Raw genomic sequence first — 25,074 nt, 5'->3', positions numbered from 1 at the left:
CTGTGTGGGGTACATACATACACACCAGACTACAGTCTTTCCCTGTCTGTGTGGGGTACATACATACACACCAGACTACAGTCTTTCCCTGTCTGTGTGGGGTACATACATACATACCAGACTACAGTCTTTCCCTGTCTGTGTGGGGTACATACATACATACCAGACTACAGTCTTTCCCTGTCTGTGTGGGGTACATACATACATACCAGACTACAGTCTTTCCTTGTCTGTGTGGGGTACATACATACATACCAGACTACAGTCTGTCCCTGTCTGTGTGGGGTACATACATACACACCAGACTACAGTCTTTCCCTGTCTGTGTGGGGTACATACACACCAGACTACAGTCTTTCCCTGTCTATTTGGGGTACATACATACAAACCAGGCTACAGTCCAGTAAACATGTAAAGGATTATCTTTATTGTTTCAATATACACAGTACATATATGAATTAGGATCAAATGATTGATCTTGATCTCCCGACCACAAACAAAATGTCTGTACTGAAGTCACTCCGAGATAATCCTCGCGACCACAAACAAAATGTCTGTACTGAAGTCACTCCGAGATAATCCTCGCGACCACAAACAAAATGTCTGTACTGAAGTCACTCCGAGATAATCCTCGCGACCACAAACAAAATGTCTGTACTGAAGTCACTCCGAGATAATCCTCGCGACCACAAACAAAATGTCTGTACTGAAGTCACTCCAAGATAATCCTCGCCACCACAATGTCCGTAGTGTACTGTTGTTTTCCCCTACCTTAACCCATTATATCCAGTATCTCACTAGACAGCAGGGTGCTCTTCTTTCATCAGAGATCCAATAGCTGTATAACAAATAATTGATATGAATCTGATTTATTACATTTTTACCAGTGAAATATCAAAAATTATTCATTCTATAAAAGTGATATTTTCAGATCATATTTTTCATTATCTAGTGAAAAATATCACTTTTGCTGATTTGACCAATCAAATTAATGATTAGAAAATACCAAAATAATTGACCAATCAGAAAGCCCGACATATATGTCAGCACCTGGACAGGGGAAACTACTTTTTTTGTTTACAAATTATCGCTGCAGGCCTAGTTAGCATACGGGGTAGGTTTTTCGTTGATAAAAAATGTAATAAACAGAATATCTAACAGTGTCTTCAGTAATACCAAATATACTTCACGAGTGTGGCTAATATTTTGATATTTTTCACGAGTGCTGCGCACTCGTGAAAAATATCAAAATATTAGCCCCACTCGTGAAATATATTTGGTATTACTGAAGACACTGTTAGATATCCTCTATTTATTTATAACAAGGGCCCGTTGGAGGGCCACAACATATGCCTGCCGCAATATTTGACACTTGGAAGGGGGTAGTTTCACAGGTTGTAATGCTTTAAAATGAAGTATCATTGTTGGAAAGTTGGAAGGAGATATTGATACACATGATGGTGTGTAGTCGAAACCGAAGGGCAACTTTAAATGATGAGATGTATATATGTTGGAAATATGGGAAACCTTGGTTTAGACACAACAACACAAAAATTAGTTCACATGTTTATATACAGAATATATACATTAAAAGAACCTCTTTGCAAAGAATCAGCCTCCTAATACCATTATTAAGTGAATGGTGAGCAATTACAAAATCATCAAAGGGGAATAACTCCGCAAATACGGGGGTAAGGGGCATGATTTTGGTATGCGACATTCCGGCTCATCAAGATGAATATTTGTGTCAAGTATGGAGAGCCTGGGTCGAGTAGTATTGGAGTTATGGTCCAGACACCATATGTGCCCACCCGCCCGCCTGCCCAACAACATGATAACATAATACGTCCCGTCTTTTGTCGGGCGTATAAAAACCATTCATTACTTTTTGACTAGTAGCGATTTGAAGCAAATATTGACAGATGATGGATTGAATCCAGGCCATAGCATAAGCTTATCGGCCCTTTGGGCCAGGTGAACTGGTATTAGTCACAAATTTTTTAGTGGTAACCTTGTGTCCTCTATGACCTTGAAAATAGGTTAAGGATATTCATGAGGAAACTTTATCCCACTCTGCTGGCAAAATATCAGCCCTCTGGGCCTTATAGAACTGAAGAAGAAGATTCTTGAAGTTTTAAACATATGACTCCTTTGACCTTGGAAATAGGCCAAGGTCATTTATATGAGGAAAGTATAATGTACCCTTCCAATTGTGTACCTCCAGCCCATATATCAGTTTTCTGTTAGTTATAGTATTTTAGAAAGATGGATGACAGATGCCCACCATATACCACAGCCAACAAGAGGCCCATGAAGAGAATTTAACTCTTGCAAATCTGGATCTTGAGAAGATTTTTGAAATTTCGGTCACCCAAAACATTGGATTTCCATCCAGGAAATGATCTGAGATATGTTATTGATCTAACGGTCACCTTTATACATTTTACCTATGATTTCTTTGTGTTTTCTCTTCACTTCTGTTTTTGACTGGTCATTTGATGACTGTGACCTTGAACTATGATGGTCAAGGTCAATTATTTGCATAGCTATTGCAGCCATCAATTCATGCTGAAAATGTGCTAATAATCAAGTGTGCATATTTCAAAGTAATGAAAGACAAGAATTTCACAGAAGTGGATGTGTCGCCTGCGCAGAAAGCTGGGAGATTACAAGAGTTTACTAACAGTTACCTTGACCTTTGACCTTGGAACATGAAAAATCCCAAGTAAGCACTTATGGGAAGGAAGATTTGCATGAAGTTTGATTTTGATCAGTCAAAGGAAACTTGAGTTATGGCATGGAAAACTCTGTGCCGATGCCGCTGATATAGTGATACCTATATGTCTCCTGCTTTTGGCAGGCGACACAAGAAAACATTTGAATGACAATTTTTGAATATTGGTGGGAAAACATTGATCAAAATGCCATATCTGTCATTTTTCATGTGATGATCATAAAACTTGCATATTCTGTTTCAGTGGATCATATTCTTCCATAAGCTATGAAACAAGAGGCTCAGAGGGTCTGTATCCCTCACCTTTTTTATTTGAGCATAAAAATAATGTTCATGTTATATTTGTTAATGTCTAACAATGCTACATTGTATATGTATGATTATGGGCTGAAGATCTCAACTGCTTCAAAGATAGAAACGAAGTCAAGATTCAACATGATTGTGTTTAAAGACACCTATTAAGTCCCTTGGGGTGGGGAAAGACCCCTGGGCTTATTTTTACATCAGGATAGTGTTCATCTCTTGATCTGAATTGTTTCAAAAATGCAATAAGTCCTTTATAGCAATATAGTCAAATTGATCCCTTTTGCCCAGTCCCTAAGGCCCCTGCAGGGTCAGTGCCATCATTTGTATAAATTTGAATCACAGCCACCTAAGGATGCTACCACTGAAATATCAACATCATGCATTGCTTAGGTCCAGAGAAGAAGTCGTTAATATCAATATTGCAAAATGGACCCCTTTTGGCCCCTCCCCTCAGGCCCCTGGGGAGTTAGTCCCATCATATGTATAAATTAGAATCCCAGCCACCTAGGGATGCTACCACTGAAATATCCATGTCATACATTGCTTAGGTCCAGAAAAGAAATTGTTTATATCAATATTGCAAAATGGACCCAGTTTGGCCCCGCCCCTCGGGTCCCTGGGGGGTGGGGGGTGTCAGCCCCATCATATGTATAAATTTGTATTCCACCCACCTAGGTATGCTTCCTATCAAATTTGGTTAAATTCTGATCAGTGGTTCAGAAAAATAACTTGTGTTGACGGACGGACTGACGGACGGACGGACTGACGGAGGACAGACACCTGACCCCACAGTATGGCATAAGCTCACCAGGTGAGCTAAGAGATTTTTATTTTTTACCTGCTTTTGACTTCAAAGCAAGGCCTACTCCTATACGTATATGAGGTCTTATTCCACCTGATTACATTGGTGGATATTGCGACCTCATATCCCCTCAGCATGTTTTTCTTGTAGCTGCCAGCGCCCTGATTCTGGGGCGCGACAAAAAAAGTGTCATAAACCATCTAAAACGATAATTCATGTTAACAAATATGTGTACGCTTACTTGTTGATGAAGTATCAATCCATTTATGCACAAACTGTTGATGGACACCTCTTAAATATAATTATATCCACAATAATTCACTTGCAACCTACTGTGTTAAATATTGGGTCACTAAAACAACTTTGCTGTTCCGGTTATTATAAAATATGGAATACAAATAAAACGGATAGCGTAACGTAATATTTTCACAGCGTTTCGTTTGTTTCGTCTATTTCAACTCCAAATTTGTATAAACCGGAAATAACCTCGAGAGGTCACAATCAAAACAAGTATGGCGGTATATACAAATGTGACCTACGCTTAAACGACAAAAGAGGCTAATAATCACTGATCTTGGATATAGATATGGACACATGTTGTGTAACTTTGTGTATTTATGATAGATAAATAGAATAAGGTAAGTCAGATCATTTAAATGTGAGTAAAGATAACTTTTAAACGACTTTAATTAGGTGGGTCACAGCAACAGGTTTTACGTGCGGTGGTGATTAGAGGATAAGAAAGATTTTTGAAATATAAGTCAATTTAACCTGCACCTTAGGCCCCTGAGGAGAAGGGACAATAATTTATAATTTTGGTAGACTTTAGTCAAGGATGGTTTCTGAAAAATTTCACCAAAAAATGGTTCAGGAGCTTGAAGAAGTCGAAAATGTGAAAATGTTAACTAAAGACAGACAAAGCCAGATGTGACCTGAAAATAGATGAATCAAAATTCTTTCTGGGGAAACACAGCTAACACATCATTATTATAATGTATACCATGTTTCAAAGAGATGGGTTGAACAAAGTAGGTGGAGACTGCCGGACAAACAAATTTACACCGGAAGGACGGGGCAACACCATACCCTAATATTCCAATATGGCTGCTTCTCTGCCATTATGTTTTACTGATCATTCTCAAAATTAAACGTACACATCTAAAGACTGAGGGCAAACCACATGTGATATCATTATCCTTCAGTACTTCAGTATCTAATAATAAGTGATAAAGTGACAAAAGGAAATAAAGGACTACCTTGATGAAAGATCATCAGTCCATCAAATGTTGGCCGAAAAACTTACCAGCTGGGGAAGAATTTTTTCAAAATGTTCAATAGTCACTTCCTCTGAATTATCTGTCTGAAATCAAAATAGTTAAATTTATATGACTAGTATCTGTCTGAAATCAGGACAGAAACATTGATATGAGAAATATTCTTCCAGCAAATCTCAAGAAATATTGATAAAAAGGATTATTTATGCAACAACAGATAAAGAGTAAGCTGTCAAAATCAAAGATGGCCACCTATATCTGTCAGCCATTTTGTTATCAGACTCAAAATTGTGCAAACTAGTGGGAATTAAGCTAGAGGAACCTACATGTGATGTATGAGAAATATCCTCCAAATACTTCCCAAGAAATAGTGATAACAAGGATTGTTTAAAGATGCCCCCAGTATACCCCGGAGAGGCAACAGTACCAACAGCCCCCTATATACCCCCTGAGCACCTCCTGTATACCCCGGAGCACCTCCAGTATACCCCTGGGCACCGGCTCTATACCAACAGCCCCCTATATATCCCCTGAGCACCTCCTGTATATCCCCGAGCACCTCCAGTATACCCCTGGGCACCGGCTCTATACCAACAGCCCCCTATATACCCCCTGAGCACCTCCTGTATATCCCCGAGCACCTCCAGTATACCCCTGGGCACCGGCTCTATACCAACAGCCCCCTATATACCCCCGGAGCACCTCCAGTATACCCCTGGGCACCGGCTCTATACCCTGGGCCACCCAATGTTTTACCCCTGGGCCACCCCAGTATTCCCCTGAGGACCCCTTGCAGTACCCTCTAACCACCTGCATCTGGTTACTATTCATAGCGCCTACTCCTTTTATATATTCTATTTCTATCAATACTAACCATGCGCCTGTACTCTTTGTTGTGGCGTTAGAACTACAGCCAGGTAGTGTTATCATTACTATACCTTTGTTGTGGCGTTAGAACTACAGCCAGGTAGTGTTATCATTACTATACCTTTGTTGTGGCGTTAGAACTACAGCCAGGTAGTGTTATCATAATACCTTTGTTGTGGCGTTAGAACTACAGCCAGGTAGTGTTATCATTACTATACCTTTGTTGCGGCGTTAGAACTACAGCCAGGTAGTGTTATCATTACTATACCTTTGTTGTGGCGTTAGAACTACAGCCAGGTAGTGTTATCATTACTATACCTTTGTTGTGGCGTTAGAACTACAGCCAGGTAGTGTTATCATTACTATACCTTTGTTGTGGCGTTAGAACTACAGCCAGGTAGTGTTATCATTATACCTTTGTTGTGGCGTTAGAACTACAGCCAGGTAGTGTTATCATTATACCTTTGTTGTGGCGTTAGAACTACAGCCAGGTAGTGTTATCATTACTATACCTTTGTTGTGGCGTTAGAACTACAGCCAGGTAGTGTTATCATTACTATACCTTTGTTGTGGCGTTAGAACTACAGCCAGGTAGTGTTATCATTACTATACCTTTGTTGTGGCGTTAGAACTACAGCCAGGTAGTGTTATCATTATACCTTTGTTGTGGCGTTAGAACTACAGCCAGGTAGTGTTATCATTACTATACCTTTGTTGTGGCGTTAGAACTACAGCCAGGTAGTGTTATCATTATACCTTTGTTGTGGCGTTAGAACTACAGCCAGGTAGTGTTATCATTACTATACCTTTGTTGGGGCGTTAGAACTACAGCCAGGTAGTGTTATCATTACTATACCTTTGTTGTGGCGTTAGAACTACAGCCAGGTAGTGTTATCATTACTATACCTTTGTTGTGGCGTTAGAACTACAGCCAGGTAGTGTTATCATTACTATACCTTTGTTGTGGCGTTAGAACTACAGCCAGGTAGTGTTATCATTACTATACCTTTGTTGCGGCGTTAGAACTACAGCCAGGTAGTGTTATCATTATACCTTTGTTGTGGCGTTAGAACTACAGCCAGGTAGTGTTATCATTACTAGACCTTTGTTGTGGCGTTAGAACTACAGCCAGGTAGTGTTATCATTACTATACCTTTGTTGTGGCGTTAGAACTACAGCCAGGTAGTGTTATCATTACTAGACCTTTGTTGTGGCGTTAGAACTACAGCCAGGTAGTGTTATCATTATACCTTTGTTGTGGCGTTAGAACTACAGCCAGGTAGTGTTATCATTACTATACCTTTGTTGTGGCGTTAGAACTACAGCCAGGTAGTGTTATCATTACTATACCTTTGTTGTGGCGTTAGAACTACAGCCAGGTAGTGTTATCATAATACCTTTGTTGTGGCGTTAGAACTACAGCCAGGTAGTGTTATCATTACTATACCTTTGTTGCGGCGTTAGAACTACAGCCAGGTAGTGTTATCATTACTATACCTTTGTTGTGGCGTTAGAACTACAGCCAGGTAGTGTTATCATTACTATACCTTTGTTGTGGCGTTAGAACTACAGCCAGGTAGTGTTATCATTACTATACCTTTGTTGTGGCGTTAGAACTACAGCCAGGTAGTGTTATCATTACTATACCTTTGTTGCGGCGTTAGAACTACAGCCAGGTAGTGTTATCATTACTATACCTTTGTTGCGGCGTTAGAACTACAGCCAGGTAGTGTTATCATTACTATACCTTTGTTGTGGCGTTAGAACTACAGCCAGGTAGTGTTATCATTACTATACCTTTGTTGTGGCGTTAGAACTACAGCCAGGTAGTGTTATCATTATACCTTTGTTGTGGCGTTAGAACTACAGCCAGGTAGTGTTATCATTATACCTTTGTTGTGGCGTTAGAACTACAGCCAGGTAGTGTTATCATTACTATACCTTTGTTGTGGCGTTAGAACTACAGCCAGGTAGTGTTATCATTACTATACCTTTGTTGTGGCGTTAGAACTACAGCCAGGTAGTGTTATCATTACTATACCTTTGTTGTGGCGTTAGAACTACAGCCAGGTAGTGTTATCATTATACCTTTGTTGTGGCGTTAGAACTACAGCCAGGTAGTGTTATCATTACTAAACTTTTGTTGTGGCGTTAGAACTACAGCCAGGTAGTGTTATCATTACTATACCTTTGTTGGGGCGTTAGAACTACAGCCAGGTAGTGTTATCATTACTATACCTTTGTTGTGGCGTTAGAACTACAGCCAGGTAGTGTTATCATTACTATACCTTTGTTGTGGCGTTAGAACTACAGCCAGGTAGTGTTATCATTACTATACCTTTGTTGTGGCGTTAGAACTACAGCCAGGTAGTGTTATCATTACTATACCTTTGTTGCGGCGTTAGAACTACAGCCAGGTAGTGTTATCATTATACCTTTGTTGTGGCGTTAGAACTACAGCCAGGTAGTGTTATCATTACTAGACCTTTGTTGTGGCGTTAGAACTACAGCCAGGTAGTGTTATCATTACTATACCTTTGTTGTGGCGTTAGAACTACAGCCAGGTAGTGTTATCATTACTAGACCTTTGTTGTGGCGTTAGAACTACAGCCAGGTAGTGTTATCATTATACCTTTGTTGTGGCGTTAGAACTACAGCCAGGTAGTGTTATCATTACTATACCTTTGTTGTGGCGTTAGAACTACAGCCAGGTAGTGTTATCATTACTATACCTTTGTTGTGGCGTTAGAACTACAGCCAGGTAGTGTTATCATTATACCTTTGTTGTGGCGTTAGAACTACAGCCAGGTAGTGTTATCATTACTATACCTTTGTTGTGGCGTTAGAACTACAGCCAGGTAGTGTTATCATTACTATACCTTTGTTGTGGCGTTAGAACTACAGCCAGGTAGTGTTATCATTACTATACCTTTGTTGTGGCGTTAGAACTACAGCCAGGTAGTGTTATCATTATACCTTTGTTGTGGCGTTAGAACTACAGCCAGGTAGTGTTATCATTATACCTTTGTTGTGGCGTTAGAACTACAGCCAGGTAGTGTTATCATTACTATACCTTTGTTGTGGCGTTAGAACTACAGCCAGGTAGTGTTATCATTATACCTTTGTTGTGGCGTTAGAACTACAGCCAGGTAGTGTTATCATTACTATACCTTTGTTGTGGCGTTAGAACTACAGCCAGGTAGTGTTATCATTACTATACCTTTGTTGTGGCGTTAGAACTACAGCCAGGTAGTGTTATCATAATACCTTTGTTGTGGCGTTAGAACTACAGCCAGGTAGTGTTATCATTACTATACCTTTGTTGTGGCGTTAGAACTACAGCCAGGTAGTGTTATCATTACTATACCTTTGTTGTGGCGTTAGAACTACAGCCAGGTAGTGTTATCATAATACCTTTGTTGTGGCGTTAGAACTACAGCCAGGTAGTGTTATCATTACTATACCTTTGTTGTGGCGTTAGAACTACAGCCAGGTAGTGTTATCATTACTATACCTTTGTTGTGGCGTTAGAACTACAGCCAGGTAGTGCCATCATTACTATACCTTTGTTGTGGCGTTAGAACTACAGCCAGGTAGTGTTATCATTACTATACCTTTGTTGCGGCGTTAGAACTACAGCCAGGTAGTGTTATCATTACTATACCTTTGTTGTGGCGTTAGAACTACAGCCAGGTAGTGTTATCATTACTATACCTTTGTTGTGGCGTTAGAACTACAGCCAGGTAGTGTTATCATTACTATACCTTTGTTGTGGCGTTAGAACTACAGCCAGGTAGTGTTATCATTACTAGACCTTTGTTGTGGCGTTAGAACTACAGCCAGGTAGTGTTATCATTACTATACCTTTGCCTCCTTGATGACCCTGCATCCTGCCTCTGAAAAAAAAATATCGGAAATGAAATAATTATGATTGTCATCAACATCACAAAATTATAGTTGTCATCAACATCAAATAATTATGGTCATTGTCAACATCTTGTTTTCACTAGCCCTGATGAGAATTCTACTGGACCCTTGATTAGGAATTTCAGAATTCTATTGGCTCCTTGTTTATTCTGACCCTAGTTAGAATTCTACTAGCCCCTTGTTTCCACTAGCTCTTGATCAGCTGATCAGAATTCTACTGGTCCATTGCACTTTTGCAATTTTTCAGAACATATACATGTATATGGGTAAATATTTTGTTTTCAATACTGGGGTAAATGTATTACAATGCTTTCAATACTGGGGTAAATATTATGTTTTCAATACTGGGGTAAATATTATGTTTTCAATACTGGGGTAAATATTATGCTTTCAATACTGGGGTAAATGTAATGTTTTCAATACTGGGGTAAATATTATGTTTTCAATACTGGGGTAAATATAATGTTTTCAATACTGGGATAAATATTATGTTTTCAATACTGGGGTAAATATTATGTTTTCAATACTGTGGTAAATATTATGTTTTCAATACTGGGGTAAATATAATGTTTTCAATACTGGGGTAAATATAATGCTTTCAATATGGGTAAATGTATTACAATGTTTTCAATACTGGGGTAAATATAATGTTTTCAATACTGGGGTAAATGTTATGTTTTCAATACTGGGATAAATATTATGTTTTAAATACTGGGGTAAATATTATGTTTTCAATACTGGGGTAAATATAATGCTTTCAATACTGGGGTAAATATAATGCTTTCAATATGGGTAAATGTATTACAATGTTTTCAATACTGGGGTAAATATTATGTTTTCAATACTGGGGTAAATATTATGTTTTCAATACTGGGGTAAATATTATGTTTTCAATACTGGGGTAAATATAATGTTTTCAATACTGGGGTAAATGTAATGTTTTCAATACTGGGGTAAATATTATGTTTTCAATACTGGGGTAAATATTATGTTTTCAATACTGGGATAAATATTATGTTTTAAATACTGGGGTAAATATTATGTTTTCAATACTGGGGTAAATATTATGTTTTCAATACTGGGGTAAATGTAATGTTTTCAATACTGGAGTAAATGTAATGTTTTCAATACTGGGGTAAATATTATGTTTTCAATACTGGGGTAAATATTGTGTTTTCAATACTGGGGTAAATATTATGTTTTCAATACTGGAGTAAATATTATGTTTTCAATACTGGGGTAAATATAATGTTTTCAATACTGGGGTAAATATTATGTTTTCAATACTGGAGTAAATATTATGTTTTCAATACTGGGGTAAATATTATGTTTTCAATACTGGGGTAAATATTATGTTTTCAATACTGTAGTAATTTGCCCTTTCCTCATTAACAATCAGAGTTGTATCATTTAAGTGACTATATCACTGTAAAATTCACAGAATGATTTAAAATATATTCATGCGTTACAGTTAAAAAAAAACTGATCATAATATTAAGACTTTCACTTAACGGATATTAAAAGAGTCTGCACTTGTGTTTAGTAAATACCTAAATCAGTGCAGAACAATTGGATTGTCCTACAAGAATGCCAATGTTACAACTTGTTAGCAGAATACTGCACGTGGACTTGAGCTCATCACTCACACATTATTTACAAACATCTTACCGAGATAAGTGACATTATTTACAAACATCTTACCGAGATAAGTGACATTATTTACAAACATCAACCGAGATAAGTGATATTATTTACAAACATCGACCGAGATAAGTGACATTATTTACAAACATCTTACCGAGATAAGTGACATTATTTACAAACATCTTACCGAGATAAGTGACATTATTTACAAACATCTTACCGAGATAAGTGACATTATTTACAAACATCTTACCGAGATAAGTGATATTATTTACAAACATCTTACCGAGATAAGTGACATTATTTACAAACATCGACCGAGATAAGTGACATTATTTACAAACATCTGACCGAGATAAGTGACATTATTTACAAACATCGACCGAGATAAGTGACATTATTTACAAACATCTTACCGAGATAAGTGACATTATTTACAAACATCTTACCGAGATAAGTGACATTATTTACAAACATCTTACTGAGATAAGTGACATTATTTACAAACATCTTACCGAGATAAGTGATATTATTTACAAACATCTTACCGAGATAAGTGACATTATTTACAAACATCGACCGAGATAAGTGACATTATTTACAAACATCTGACCGAGATAAGTGACATTATTTACAAACATCTTACCGAGATAAGTGACATTATTTACAAACATCTTACCGAGATAAGTGACATTATTTACAAACATTGACCGAGATAAGTGACATTATTTACAAACATCGACCGAGATAAGTGACATTATTTACAAACATCTTACCGAGATAAGTGACATTATTTACAAACATTGACCGAGATAAGTGACATTATTTACAAACATCGACCGAGATAAGTGACATTATTTACAAACATCTTACAGAGATAAGTGACATTATTTACAAACATCTTACCGAGATAAGTGACATTATTTACAAACATCTTACCGAGATAAGTGATATTATTTACAAACATTGACCGAGATAAGTGACATTATTTACAAACATTGACCGAGATAAGTGATATTATTTACAAACATCTTACCGAGATAAGTGATATTATTTACAAACATTGACCGAGATAAGTGATATTATTTACAAACATTGACCGAGATAAGTGACATTATTTACAAACATCTTACCGAGATAAGTGATATTATTTACAAACATCTTACCGAGATAAGTGTATTTCATCAGAATATTTAGCCTTGTCTATTGTTATATCTTAAACCCAATTCAATATTTATCATGATGAAATCAATGTTTAACGAGTATGAAATCTTCAAAATATAAACATTATGTACTGGTACATAGTCAAGTTAGAATATTCTCAAGGTGATATTCCACTGCCAACTTGTAAATATTGTTTTTGAAATGTTAATTTGAAATGTGAATTTAAAACCAAAATATGAGATTGAGTTAATTTCAGAAAAACAAATAATTCCAAATACTATAGGCTTACAAAATAGCGTCTGCTTTCTTCCATGATGAACTTAAAATTGAACAAATAGTCAACCTGAACTCTACTTTTAAGATTTGATCTCCATCTGCCTTTTTTTACTATGTCCACAGGTTTTTCTATATGAAGCAAGTTGGAACATTCCCCCCACCAAATACTGATTAAATATTCCATTCCTAAACTTGAACACGTTTATCATGGCTCCACGCAAATGTCTGTATGATAAAGTTGGGAGATTTAATCGGTGTATAGTCTCTTTGTAGCTTATGGCCTTGAATCTGAGAAGTAATTTTGTCGATCTCCTTTGGGCATTCTCTATTCATTCGATTTGGTGAGGATTTCATTGCATACTCTAAATGAGGTCGACCTAGCTCTTAAAATAGATTCCTGAACATGTTTTCGTCTAAATGTACTAACGATGGTACACGCGTATATCTGACCATTTCATCAAGTTGCAGTGATCCTCCTTGAGTAAACACCCATCAGTTTCATCAGATATGGGCCTATATAATTTAGTGTCATCTGCAAACATGTACGTTGGAAGATCGTTGATGTATATGACGAAGAGTATCAGACCTAGAACACTTTCATGAGGTACATTTTGTATTCCATTAATGACGGAGTGTTCTACTGACGATGTCCCATTTACAATTACTGTACTCTCAAGAAACATTCAATCCATGCTACTAATTGTGTGCTAAACCCATAACCCCCAAGTTTGTTCTTATTTAGGACGTCTATGTATGTGGAACGTAAACGATTGCCTTCATAAAATCCATGTAAACTATATATAATTCCCTACCGTTATCTGAAATTGTAGTCCATTCATTCATGATTTTAAGCCATTAAAAATTGAAATTGCTTATTATTGAATAACTTGTTTTCCTCCATGGATATGAAACACATCCACAACAAGAGATCCCTGAGGAATCTTGGTGTCCAACATTGAATGATCTATATCAGTCAAATGAAAGATTGATCTTTCATTTCTTTTTCCTTTTTTCCCTCCTCTTTAAAAACATTTAATAACTTGATATACATTGTAGTACAATAGAGCAGAAGCAACCTGCAATAGTCAAAATCCAAGATGGTCGCCAGTCAGCCATGTTGTTTTCTGACTGGTCCCAAAATGCAATATGCATAACTAGGGATCAAGGGTAACCTATACATGGAATTTTGAGAAAGATCATTTTTAATCAATACTTTTTTTAGAAATAGCGATAGCAAAAATTGTTTATTGAGGGACAGACAGACGGACCGACGACGGACCACAGATGCAGGGTGGTTTGAATACTGGGCTAAATTTTACTGAATCACACGAAAGTAATACAGGTAATATATCATAAAGGTGAAATCACGGATAAACTAGAACTGTCGCCAAGATGGCTGACTAATACCCCCGCAATCTGCAATGGTGAAATGGAAGGCTTAATAAGATAACCTGGTAATATAGTGACCAGTTGCCATAGCAACCATATTTAAAAAAAAAAGAAAGAAAAAAAAATGGCATGCACATCTACACATGTTCCTCTATATTTGTGAAAAGTTTCATTGAAATCGGCGCTTTGGTTTAGGAGGAGTTGTCTGGACAAACTTAAAGTTATGGTTCTTATCGGAAAACCTGTTTATAGTGACCAGTTGCCATAGCAACCATATTTTGAGAAAAATAATGTGGCATGCACATCTACACATGGTCCTCTGTATTTGTGTGAAGTTTCATTGAAATCGGCCCATCGGTTTAGGAGGAGTTGTCCGGACAAACTTAAAGTTATGGTTCTTATCAGAAAACCTGTTTATAGTGACCAGTTGCCATAGCAACCATAATTTTGAGAACAATAAAGTGGCATGCACATCTACACATGGTCCTCTATATTTGTGTGAAGTTTCATTGAAATCAGCCCTTCGGTTTAGGAGGAGTTGTCCGGACAAACTTAAAGTTATGGTTCTAATCAGAAAACCTGTTTATAGTGACCAGTTGCCATAGCAACCATAATTTTGAGAAAAATAAAGTGGCATGCACATCTACACATGGTCCTCTATATTTGTGTGAAGTTTCATTGAAATCAGCCCTTCAGTTTAAGAGGAGTTGTCCGGACAAACTTAAAGTTATGGTTCTAATCAGAAAACCTGTTTATAGTGACCAGTTGCCATAGCAACCATAATTTTGAGAAAAATAAAGTGGCATGCACATCTACACATGGTCCTCTATATATGGGGAAATAGATCTATACATCAATATAGTGGGGGAAATAGATCTAGATATCACTATAGTGGGGGAAATAGATCTAGATATCACTATAGTGGGGAAATAGATCTAGATATCACTATAGTGGGGAAATAGATCTAGAGATCACTATAGTGGGGAAATAGATCTAGAGATCACTATAGTGGGGAAATAGATCTAGATATCACTATAGTGGGGAAATAGATCTAGAGATCACTATAGTGGGGAAATAGATCTAGAGATCACTATAGTGGGGAAATAGATCTAGAGATCATTATAGTGGGGAAATAGATCTAGATATCACTATAGTGGGGAAATAGATCTAGATATCACTATAGTGGGGAAATAGATCTAGAGATCATTATAGTGGGGAAATAGATCTAGATATCACTATAGTGGGGAAATAGATCTATATATCAATATAGTGGGGAAATAGATCTAGAGATCACTATAGAGGGGAAATAGATCTAGAGATCACTATAGTGGGGAAATAGATCTAGAGATCACTATAGTGGGGAAATAGATCTAGATATCACTATAGTGGGGAAATAGATCTATATATCACTATAGTGGGGAAATAGATCTAGAGATCACTATAGTGGGGAAATAGATCTAGAGATCACTATAGTGGGGAAATAGATCTAGAGATCACTATAGTGGGGAAAAAGATCTATATATCATTATAGTGGGGAAATAGATCTAGATATCATTATAGTGGGGAAATAGATCTAGAGATCACTATAGTGGGGAAATAGATCTAGATATCACTATAGTGGGGAAATAGATCTAGATATCACTATAGTGGGGAAATAGATCTAGATATCACTATAGTGGGGAAAATAGATCTAGATATCACTATAGTGGGGAAATAGATCTAGAGATCACTATAGTGGGGAAATATATCTAGATATCACTATAGTGGGGAAATAGATCTAGATATCACTATAGTGGGGAAATAGATCTAGAGATCACTATAGTGGGGAAATAGATTAAGAGATCACTATAGTGGGGAAATAGATCTAGATATCACTATAGTGGGGAAATAGATCTAGATATCACTATAGTGGGGAAATAGATCTAGGGGTCACTATAGTGGGGAAATAGATCTAGATATCACTATAGTGGGGAAATAGATCTAGATATCACTATAGTGGGGAAATAGATCTATATATCATTATAGTGTGGAAATAGATCTAGATATCACTATAGTGGGGAAATAGATCTAGATATCACTATAGTGGGGAAATAGATCTATATATCACTATAGTGGGGAAATAGATCTAGATATCACTATAGTGGGGAAATAGATCTAGATATCACTATAGTGGGGAAATAGATCTAGAGATCACTATAGTGGGGAAATAGATCTAGATATCACTATAGTGGGGAAATAGATCTAGATATCACTATAGTGGGGAAATAGATCTAGAGATTAGAGATTATTATATTTAGAAAATAGATATATAGGTCAGTAGCTATTGTGGAGGAAAGTGATGTGTTGCTTAAATATAAGTTATTATATTAAGTCATTTATCACTTACCTGACACGAAAATGTTCATTACTTCAACAACCAATGCAGCAGCATCCGCAGTAACTGTAAAATGATAAAGATACAAGGTAATGGTGACAGTGGTGGGATCAATAACATACCAACAACAAGGTAATGGTGACAGTGGTGGGATCAATAACATACCAACAACAAGGTAATGGTGACAGTGGTGGGATCAATAACATACCAACAAGGTAATGGTGACAGTGGTGGGATCAATAACATACCAACAACAAGGTAATGGTGACAGTGGTGGGATCAATAACATACCAACAACAAGGTAATGGTGACAGTGGTGGGATCAATAACAAACCAACAACAAGGTAATGGTGACAGTGGTGGGATCAATAACATACCAACAACAAGGTAATGGTGACAGTGGTGGGATCAATAACATACCAACAAGGTAATGGTGACAGTGGTGGGATCAATAACATACCAACAACAAGGTAATGGTGACAGTGGTGGGATCAATAACATACCAACAAGGTAATGGTGACAGTGGTGGGATCAATAACATACCAACAACAAGGTAATGGTGACAGTGGTGGGATCAATAACATACCAACAACAAGGTAATGGTGACAGTGGTGGGATCAATAACATACCAACAAGGTAATGGTGACAGTGGTGGGATCAATAACATACCAACAACAAGGTAATGGTGACAGTGGTGGGATCAATAACATACCAACAAGGTAATGGTGACAGTGGTGGGATCAGTAACATACCAACAAGGTAATGGTGACAGGTGGGATCAATAACATACCAACAACAAGGTAATGGTGACAGTGGTGGGATCAATAACATACCAACAAGGTAATGGTGACAGTGGTGGGATCAGTAACATACCAACAAGGTAATGGTGACAGTGGTGGGATCAATAACATACCAACAACAAGGTAATGGTGACAGTGGTGGGATCAATAACATACCAACAACAAGGTAATGGTGACAGTGGTGGGATCAATAACATACCAACAACAAGGTAATGGTGACAGTGGTGGGATCAATAACATACCAACAACAAGGTAATGGTGACAGTGGTGGGATCAATAACATACCAACAACAAGGTAATGGTGACAGTGGTGGGATCAATAACATACCAACAAGGTAATGGTGACAGTGGTGGGATCAATAATATACCAACAACAAGGTAATGGTGACAGTGGTGGGATCAATAACATACCAACAAGGTAATGGTGACAGGTGGGATCAATAACATACCAACAAGGTAATGGTGACAGTGGTGGGATCAATAACATACCAACAAGGTAATGGTGACAGTGGTGGGATCAGTAACATACCAACAAGGTAATGGTGACAGTGTTGGGATCAATAACATACCAACAACAAGGTAATGGTGACAGCGGTGGGATCAGTAACATACCAACAAGGTAATGGTGACAGTGGTGGGATCAGTAACATACCAACAAGGTAATGGTGACAGTGGTGGGATCAGTAACATACCAACAAGGTAATGGTGACAGTGGTGGGATCAGTAACATACCAACAAGGTAATGGTGACAGTGGTGGGATCAATAACATACCAACAACAAGGTAATGGTGACAGTGGTGGGATCAATAACATACCAACAAGGTAATGGTGACAGTGGTGGGATCAGTAACATACCAACAAGGTAATGGTGACAGTGGTGGGATCAATAACATACCAACAAGGTAATGGTGACAGTGGTGGGATCAGTAACATACCAACAAGGTAATGGTGACAGTGGTGGGATCAATAACATACCAACAAGGTAATGGTGACAGTGGTGGGATCAATAACATACCAACAAGGTAATGGTGACAGTGGTGGGATCAATAACATACCAACAACAAGGTAATGGTGACAGTGGTGGGATCAATAACATACCAACAACAAGGTAATGGTGACAGTGGTGGGATCAATAACATACCAACAACAAGGTAATGGTGACAGTGGTGGGATCAATAACATACCAACAACAAGGTAATGGTGACAGTGGTGGGATCAATAACATACCAACAAGGTAATGGTGACAGTGGTGGGATCAATAACATACCAACAACAAGGTAATGGTGACAGTGGTGGGATCAATAACATACCAACAAGGTAATGGTGACAGTGGTGGGATCAATAACATACCAACAAGGTAATGGTGACAGTGGTGGGATCAGTAACATACCAACAAGGTAATGGTGACAGTGGTGGGATCAATAACATACCAACAACAAGGTAATGGTGACAGTGGTGGGATCAATAACATACCAACAACAAGGTAATAGTGACAGTGGTGGGATCAATAACATACCAACAAGGTAATGGTGACAGTGGTGGGATCAATAACATACCAACAAGGTAATGGTGACAGTGGTGGGATCAGTAACATACCAACAACAAGGTAATGGTGACAGTGGTGGGATCAGTAACATACCAACAACAAGGTAATGGTGACAGTGGTGGGATCAATAACATACCAACAACAAGGTAATGGTGACAGTGGTGGGATCAATAACATACCAACAACAAGGTAATGGTGACAGTGGTGGGATCAGTAACATACCAACAACAAGGTAATGGTGACAGTGGTGGGATCAGTAACATACCAACAACAAGGTAATGGTGACAGTGGTGGGATCAGTAACATACCAACAACAAGGTAATGGTGACAGGTGGGATCAATAACATACCAACAAGGTAATGGTGACAGTGGTGGGATCAATAACATACCAACAAGGTAATGGTGACAGTGGTGGGATCAATAACATACCAACAAGGTAATGGTGACAGTGGTGGGATCAGTAACATACCAACAACAAGGTAATGGTGACAGTGCTGAGATCAATAACATACCAACAAGGTAATGGTGACAGTGGTGAGATCAATAACATACCAACAACAAGGTAATGGTGACAGTGGTGGGATCAGTAACATACCAACAACAAGGTTATAATGAACTTACCCTTTGTTTTCTCATCTCTAAAAAAATCCTGCAAAATTATCTGGATAGTTCGCTGAAAGAAATCAAGGAAGTACAACATTAATGTGTCAATTGTTATCTACTGTATTAACACGACAAGTATTACTACTGTAGGAGGATCGAAACATGAATACATAGATAAAACGCCCATTATTGGGCAGTGATCGTCCACATCCCCTGTACATGTGGATTCCCTTTAACTTATGACACTTGATTAACTTATGATTGGGGAATCAAACCATGTTTATCTGAGCTATATAACATGTGCCACCTGATACTTAAGTATTAATCTTAATGAGAGTAATTCAATTAAAATTTGTGTGTTTATTTTATTTTTCATTAATATAAATAAGTGTATACATTGTAAAATTGCATAATTTTCCACATGTTAATTCTATCAGCCTGAGTTAAGAAATAAGAGAAGTGTGTATACGCTCCCCACATTTTACATAAAAAACTTAGGTCAGATTTGCTCAACAGCCAGGACACAGTGACCATAAATCACTGAAACCAAGAGAAAATTGTGGCAACCACAGGTTCACCGTACAGTGTATACCTATATCTTGGCGCCCACCACTGACTTTATCAGTTTTACAGACTTTTTCTCTACTTGTTCCCTCATAATCATGTGATAATAAGGAAAACCATTATTTGAAAAATCTAAGAAGTGCTTTCTGAGAAATGAAGATGAAATAGTTAAACTGCCAAATTCAAGATATTTGTCTGTCAGTCATTTTCGGAACTGTACGCTTGCTAATATGATAAAAGTTATATTGGACACAACCAATATGTTATTTAAGAGCGTGACGTTTCGATGATTACACAGTCACCTTTGAATTCATCAGACCTTCAGTCCATTGCTTATGTTGTCGCGTTTTAATAATTGTTGTCACGTTTATAAATAAGTCCAATTCCAATTTTAGGTTTTTCCTCTTTATTTTCTTATTCATCCAAACATATATATCCAATTTTCACAACATTCTCCTTTCTAGTATCCTCTCTATTTCTGTATCTCTTAAATCTCTGTTCTTTCTAACTCTCCAATATTCTGTCCTTGTTGTTCTCTATCATTCTCTGTAGGTCTCTCTCTGTTCTTCACTTCTTTTTTCTCTCTCCGTCTCTTCTCTTCTATCTATTACGCTCTTCTCTTTCCTTTCTAATCTCCCTTTCCTTTTTCGCACATACATCTCACATACATATAAAGATTCTCTGACCCTCAGAGAAGTCACCCCCTAAGGCCACCTACCAATCCACAGGTTGACCTCTGAATCCCCAGTACTGTGTTTCTCTATCATCTTTAGACTTCATTATTTACCAACCAATACTGATATCCAAAATCTATAATCTAGCATCTCTAGATGACACTCTAGTTTAAAACTATATTAATTACATTTTACTTCAAACATTTCATATTAATTCAATTTAGACTTTAAGTACTTATCAGATACCTCAATGACATATAGATCAATGCAGTGCCCAAACTACTGTATTGTTTAAAATAATAAAAACAGTTCCATAAACTACATAACTTGCACTATCAAATGATACCAATAGTATTGTCTAAATGATTATTATCAATTAGAAAAAAATAACTTTAATTCAAAATACAAAAACAACTATTTATTCAGGTAAAGTGTCAATCCTATCTCTGTCCCTGTGGGGAGCCACCCATCTGACCATCTTGATGCTGGGCCAGTATGACACTTACCTACCCTAACCCAAATCGCAATTAAGAGCACTTACATAATTTACCTGGCTAACAGGATTTACACTGCTATACTTAGTTTCAGAGAAGTTGTTTATATCAGTTTGGGAACATTTTATCAAGCTAAAGATTAAATAATACAAATAACAATACATACTTAATTGACAAACATCAATATATATTTTGTTTTGGCAATACTCAACTAACTGTTTACTATTACAGTATCATCATGTTGCATCATAATACCCTGTGTTTGTTTGGTTTAGTTTATTTTATTAAATGTTCTATTAACAGCCAGGGTCATTTAAGGACGTGCAAGGTTTTGGAGGTGGAGGAAAGCCGGAGTACCTGCAGAAAAACCACACTGTGATTTCAAGCTATAAGACAATTATAAAACTTCTAATAAAAAATACACACTAACCTGCCAGCTTGATATCCCTATCAGCCTAACCGTAGCTACACTAACCTGCCAGCTTTATATCCCTATCAGCCTAACCGTAGCTACACTAACCTGCCAGCTTTATATCCCTATCAGCCTAACCGTAGCGACACTAACCTGCCAGCTTTATATCCCTATCAGTCTAACCGTAGCTACACTAACCTGCCAGCTTTATATCCCTATCAGCCTAACCGTAGCTACACTAACCTGCCAGCTTTATATCCCTATCAGCCTAACCGTAGCTACACTAACCTGCCAGCAGTATATCCCTATCAGCCTAACCGTAGCTACACTAACCTGCCAGCTTTATATTCCTATCAGCCTAACCGTAGCTACACTAACCTGCCAGCACTATATCCCTATCAGCCTAACCGTAGCTACACTAACCTGCCAGCTTTATATTCCTATCAGCCTAACCGTAGCTACACTAACCCGCCAGCTTTATATCCCTATCAGCCTAACCGTAGCTACACTAACCTGCCAGCTTTATATCCCTATCAGCCTAACCGTAGCTACACTAACCCGCCAGCTTTATATCCCTATCAGCCTAACCGTAGCTATACATGTATATGCGCTGAAAAATATGTCGCTTGGCCTAATTATGGTTCATAAATAATCATAACATTCTATATAGCCCTACATCTATCAATTATCACCAAATACAACCAGCATCAAATCATCAAGTTCCAAAAACATTACAATATACAAGACTTGATGCTAGCTATTCATACACAGATTCTCCTATAGTAGCAGAAAACGCTTAAATTAATTGCGTTGATCAGTCCTTTCAAAATGGCGCACTCGTGAAAATATCGATATTCTGTCATACTCGTCAATTATATGTTATATCAAACTGGAAACCATTCAATATAATCCTCCATATAAGTACTGTATATCACCATTTGTTTTGTCTTTTTGTTAGGGTTACTGTGATTCACTAGGGGGTGGACAATTTTTTTATTGCCTTAAAATTGGAAAACAAATCTGCGCCTGATCCCGAATTATTGTAATACTTGCTATATTAATTTTCCGCCAGAAGGCTTTGCCCCCCTGGAACTCCCTACCAGGGCAATGACCTGGACCAGCTCAGACCCCTCACCAAAAAAAAATTTGGCTCGCGCCTATGGCGCACGCATTATCACTAAATCACTAAATAACTTATTTTGTACTACATAAATTATCATGGGGATGTTGAAATGATAATTATTGGCTAACTTAGTGGAGATGGCATACGATTTGTTTAGTGCGTACAACTGAACGTCGCCCCCTCACTTTTTGACGACTTCCTACGCCACTGATCCTAAATCCATTTAACAACATAATACAGCTTGTGCACATGTACATATTGATTATATATATGCTCATCCTTAAAAAGTTTTCACCAAATATTTAATCGACAGAAATATCAGCAGAGATTTCACTCTTAATAATCATAGTGTATTTTTGATATAATTTATCTGAGAAAAAATCCATTAACATTTGGAAAACATTGATGTGCAATATATAATATTGACATTTATAGAAGGGTAATAATTATTTTATAAAATGACAATAATGTAAATTATTAAGGGCTTAGATAAAAGGTAACATATACTAACATGGAATACTGCATATTCACAAGATATATCTAGTGTTTCAACAGTCAAACTTATCTTGAAGTTAATCACTATGTGTTGGTTAACTAAGATATATCATGGTATTAAATACACTGATTTTGATTTGTTTTTTTCCAAATAAATCTTGACTGTGTCCATTTAAGGCATTGTCCAATACACTGAAACTGGATAACTTCAGTTCATACTCAAAAACTTTTAAAAGTCAACATGTTGAACAACTGGATTTTGTTTTTATGATTTGATCCAGCAATTAGGGAAGTTCCTATATTCTGTCACACAAAAAAACTTTCAAAACTTCCTTGACAATAGATTTAGACATCATATTCAAAGGAAGGGCCCACAGATGTAATGAGAATGGCAGTCACATGTACACTCAGCATTCATACCCTGTCTACACTGCTCTCCGGCAGACCATCTGACTGACGACGACCATAGTTCATAGTTCATAGTATTCGACGTCCTTGTAAGCTTGTGGCTTCTGTCGACGCATCTTCATGGTTGTACACTCATTTGCAGGTTGCGCAGAGGACACGTATACAACTTTTATATATATACATTAGTAGCAAGAAGGTAAAAACTTTACTGGATGATTGACCCAATGCTTATTGAGCCTAGATTTAAAAGTATTAAGGGACGGGGAATCTACTACTGATGTGGGACCATCTGTCAGAAATTGTCCGTCCGTCGTCCAGAGCTAGTATTACACTGGAAAGTTACTCGACTACATGTATATATAGCGGTACAACGTCAGTTCTTCATCTTTAACTTCATCACATCCGAGATCTTTATCTACATATATAAATATGGATATAGATAGATAAATACAACTCAATAACACGTGTCATCGTGACTGTACAGATAGACAATCATGGTCCTTGGCAGTACTTCAGTAGCCGAATTTCGATCAGAAATTTAAAGTTGAAAAATAACCAAATAGGTGATTGAATTATAGCTAAAGTAGATGTTGTGTCACTCATGATTTCATTGTGTTTGCACCAAAATCTTACCGACACCAAACGGAGAATTCCAAGTTTTCGCTATGACCACAGACATGGTGTCTGGGTGTCGGGCTAGAGGAAACCCTTGCAAGCGGAAAGAAAGCACAGCCATAGATAATTCAAAAGAATTACCATGCTACCTTAACAATGTTGATTAGCCTTTATATCGTTCGCGTAATCGACAAGGGTGAAATGTGTTCATTCTTAATGTGTTACCTGTTTGAAACTTGCGCCTTCTGTCATCTTGATTGATCTCTGTGAAAATGACGCTTGTAAAGGCGGAGGTGATTTTGTACGGTTAGACGAATTACAGGATCGGGCAGGATCGGGTAAGATCGGAATAGAATCGGACCGTTTCGGCTATGATAATAACATTTATTCAAGTAAAGCATAAACAGTACAATAGAATCACATATAAATAAAGAATGAAGTGTAGTAAGGGACGATAACTCGTTATCGTTCCTTACGGAACGTAATGATAGTATTGTAACGTCCGCTCTCCATAAACACGGAACGTGAAATGGTTGTGTTGCGATAAACATAATTCGACGCAGGATATAAAGTTTACTTATAT

At 37.4% G+C, this 25,074-nt stretch overlaps 1 protein-coding gene across 1 annotated transcript; it reads right to left on the bottom strand.

Annotated features, from left to right (window-relative positions):
* Positions 1-406: 406 nt before the first annotated feature.
* Positions 407-24,804, bottom strand: LOC117339447 (centromere protein X-like). The gene is made up of 6 exons (XM_033901030.1): positions 24,717-24,804; positions 19,725-19,776; positions 16,770-16,823; positions 9,848-9,879; positions 5,146-5,202; positions 407-838 (listed from the first exon to the last, which is right to left on the bottom strand). Exons 1-6 carry the CDS (start codon positions 24,741-24,743, stop codon positions 824-826), a joined length of 237 nt encoding a protein of 78 aa, XP_033756921.1. The 5' UTR covers positions 24,744-24,804; the 3' UTR covers positions 407-823.
* Positions 24,805-25,074: the final 270 nt, after the last annotated feature.

Source organism: Pecten maximus, chromosome 1, assembly GCF_902652985.1.
Source record: "Pecten maximus chromosome 1, xPecMax1.1, whole genome shotgun sequence".
NCBI lineage: Eukaryota > Metazoa > Mollusca > Bivalvia > Pectinida > Pectinidae > Pecten > Pecten maximus.
This window is presented reverse-complemented; position numbering and strand designations above follow the sequence as displayed.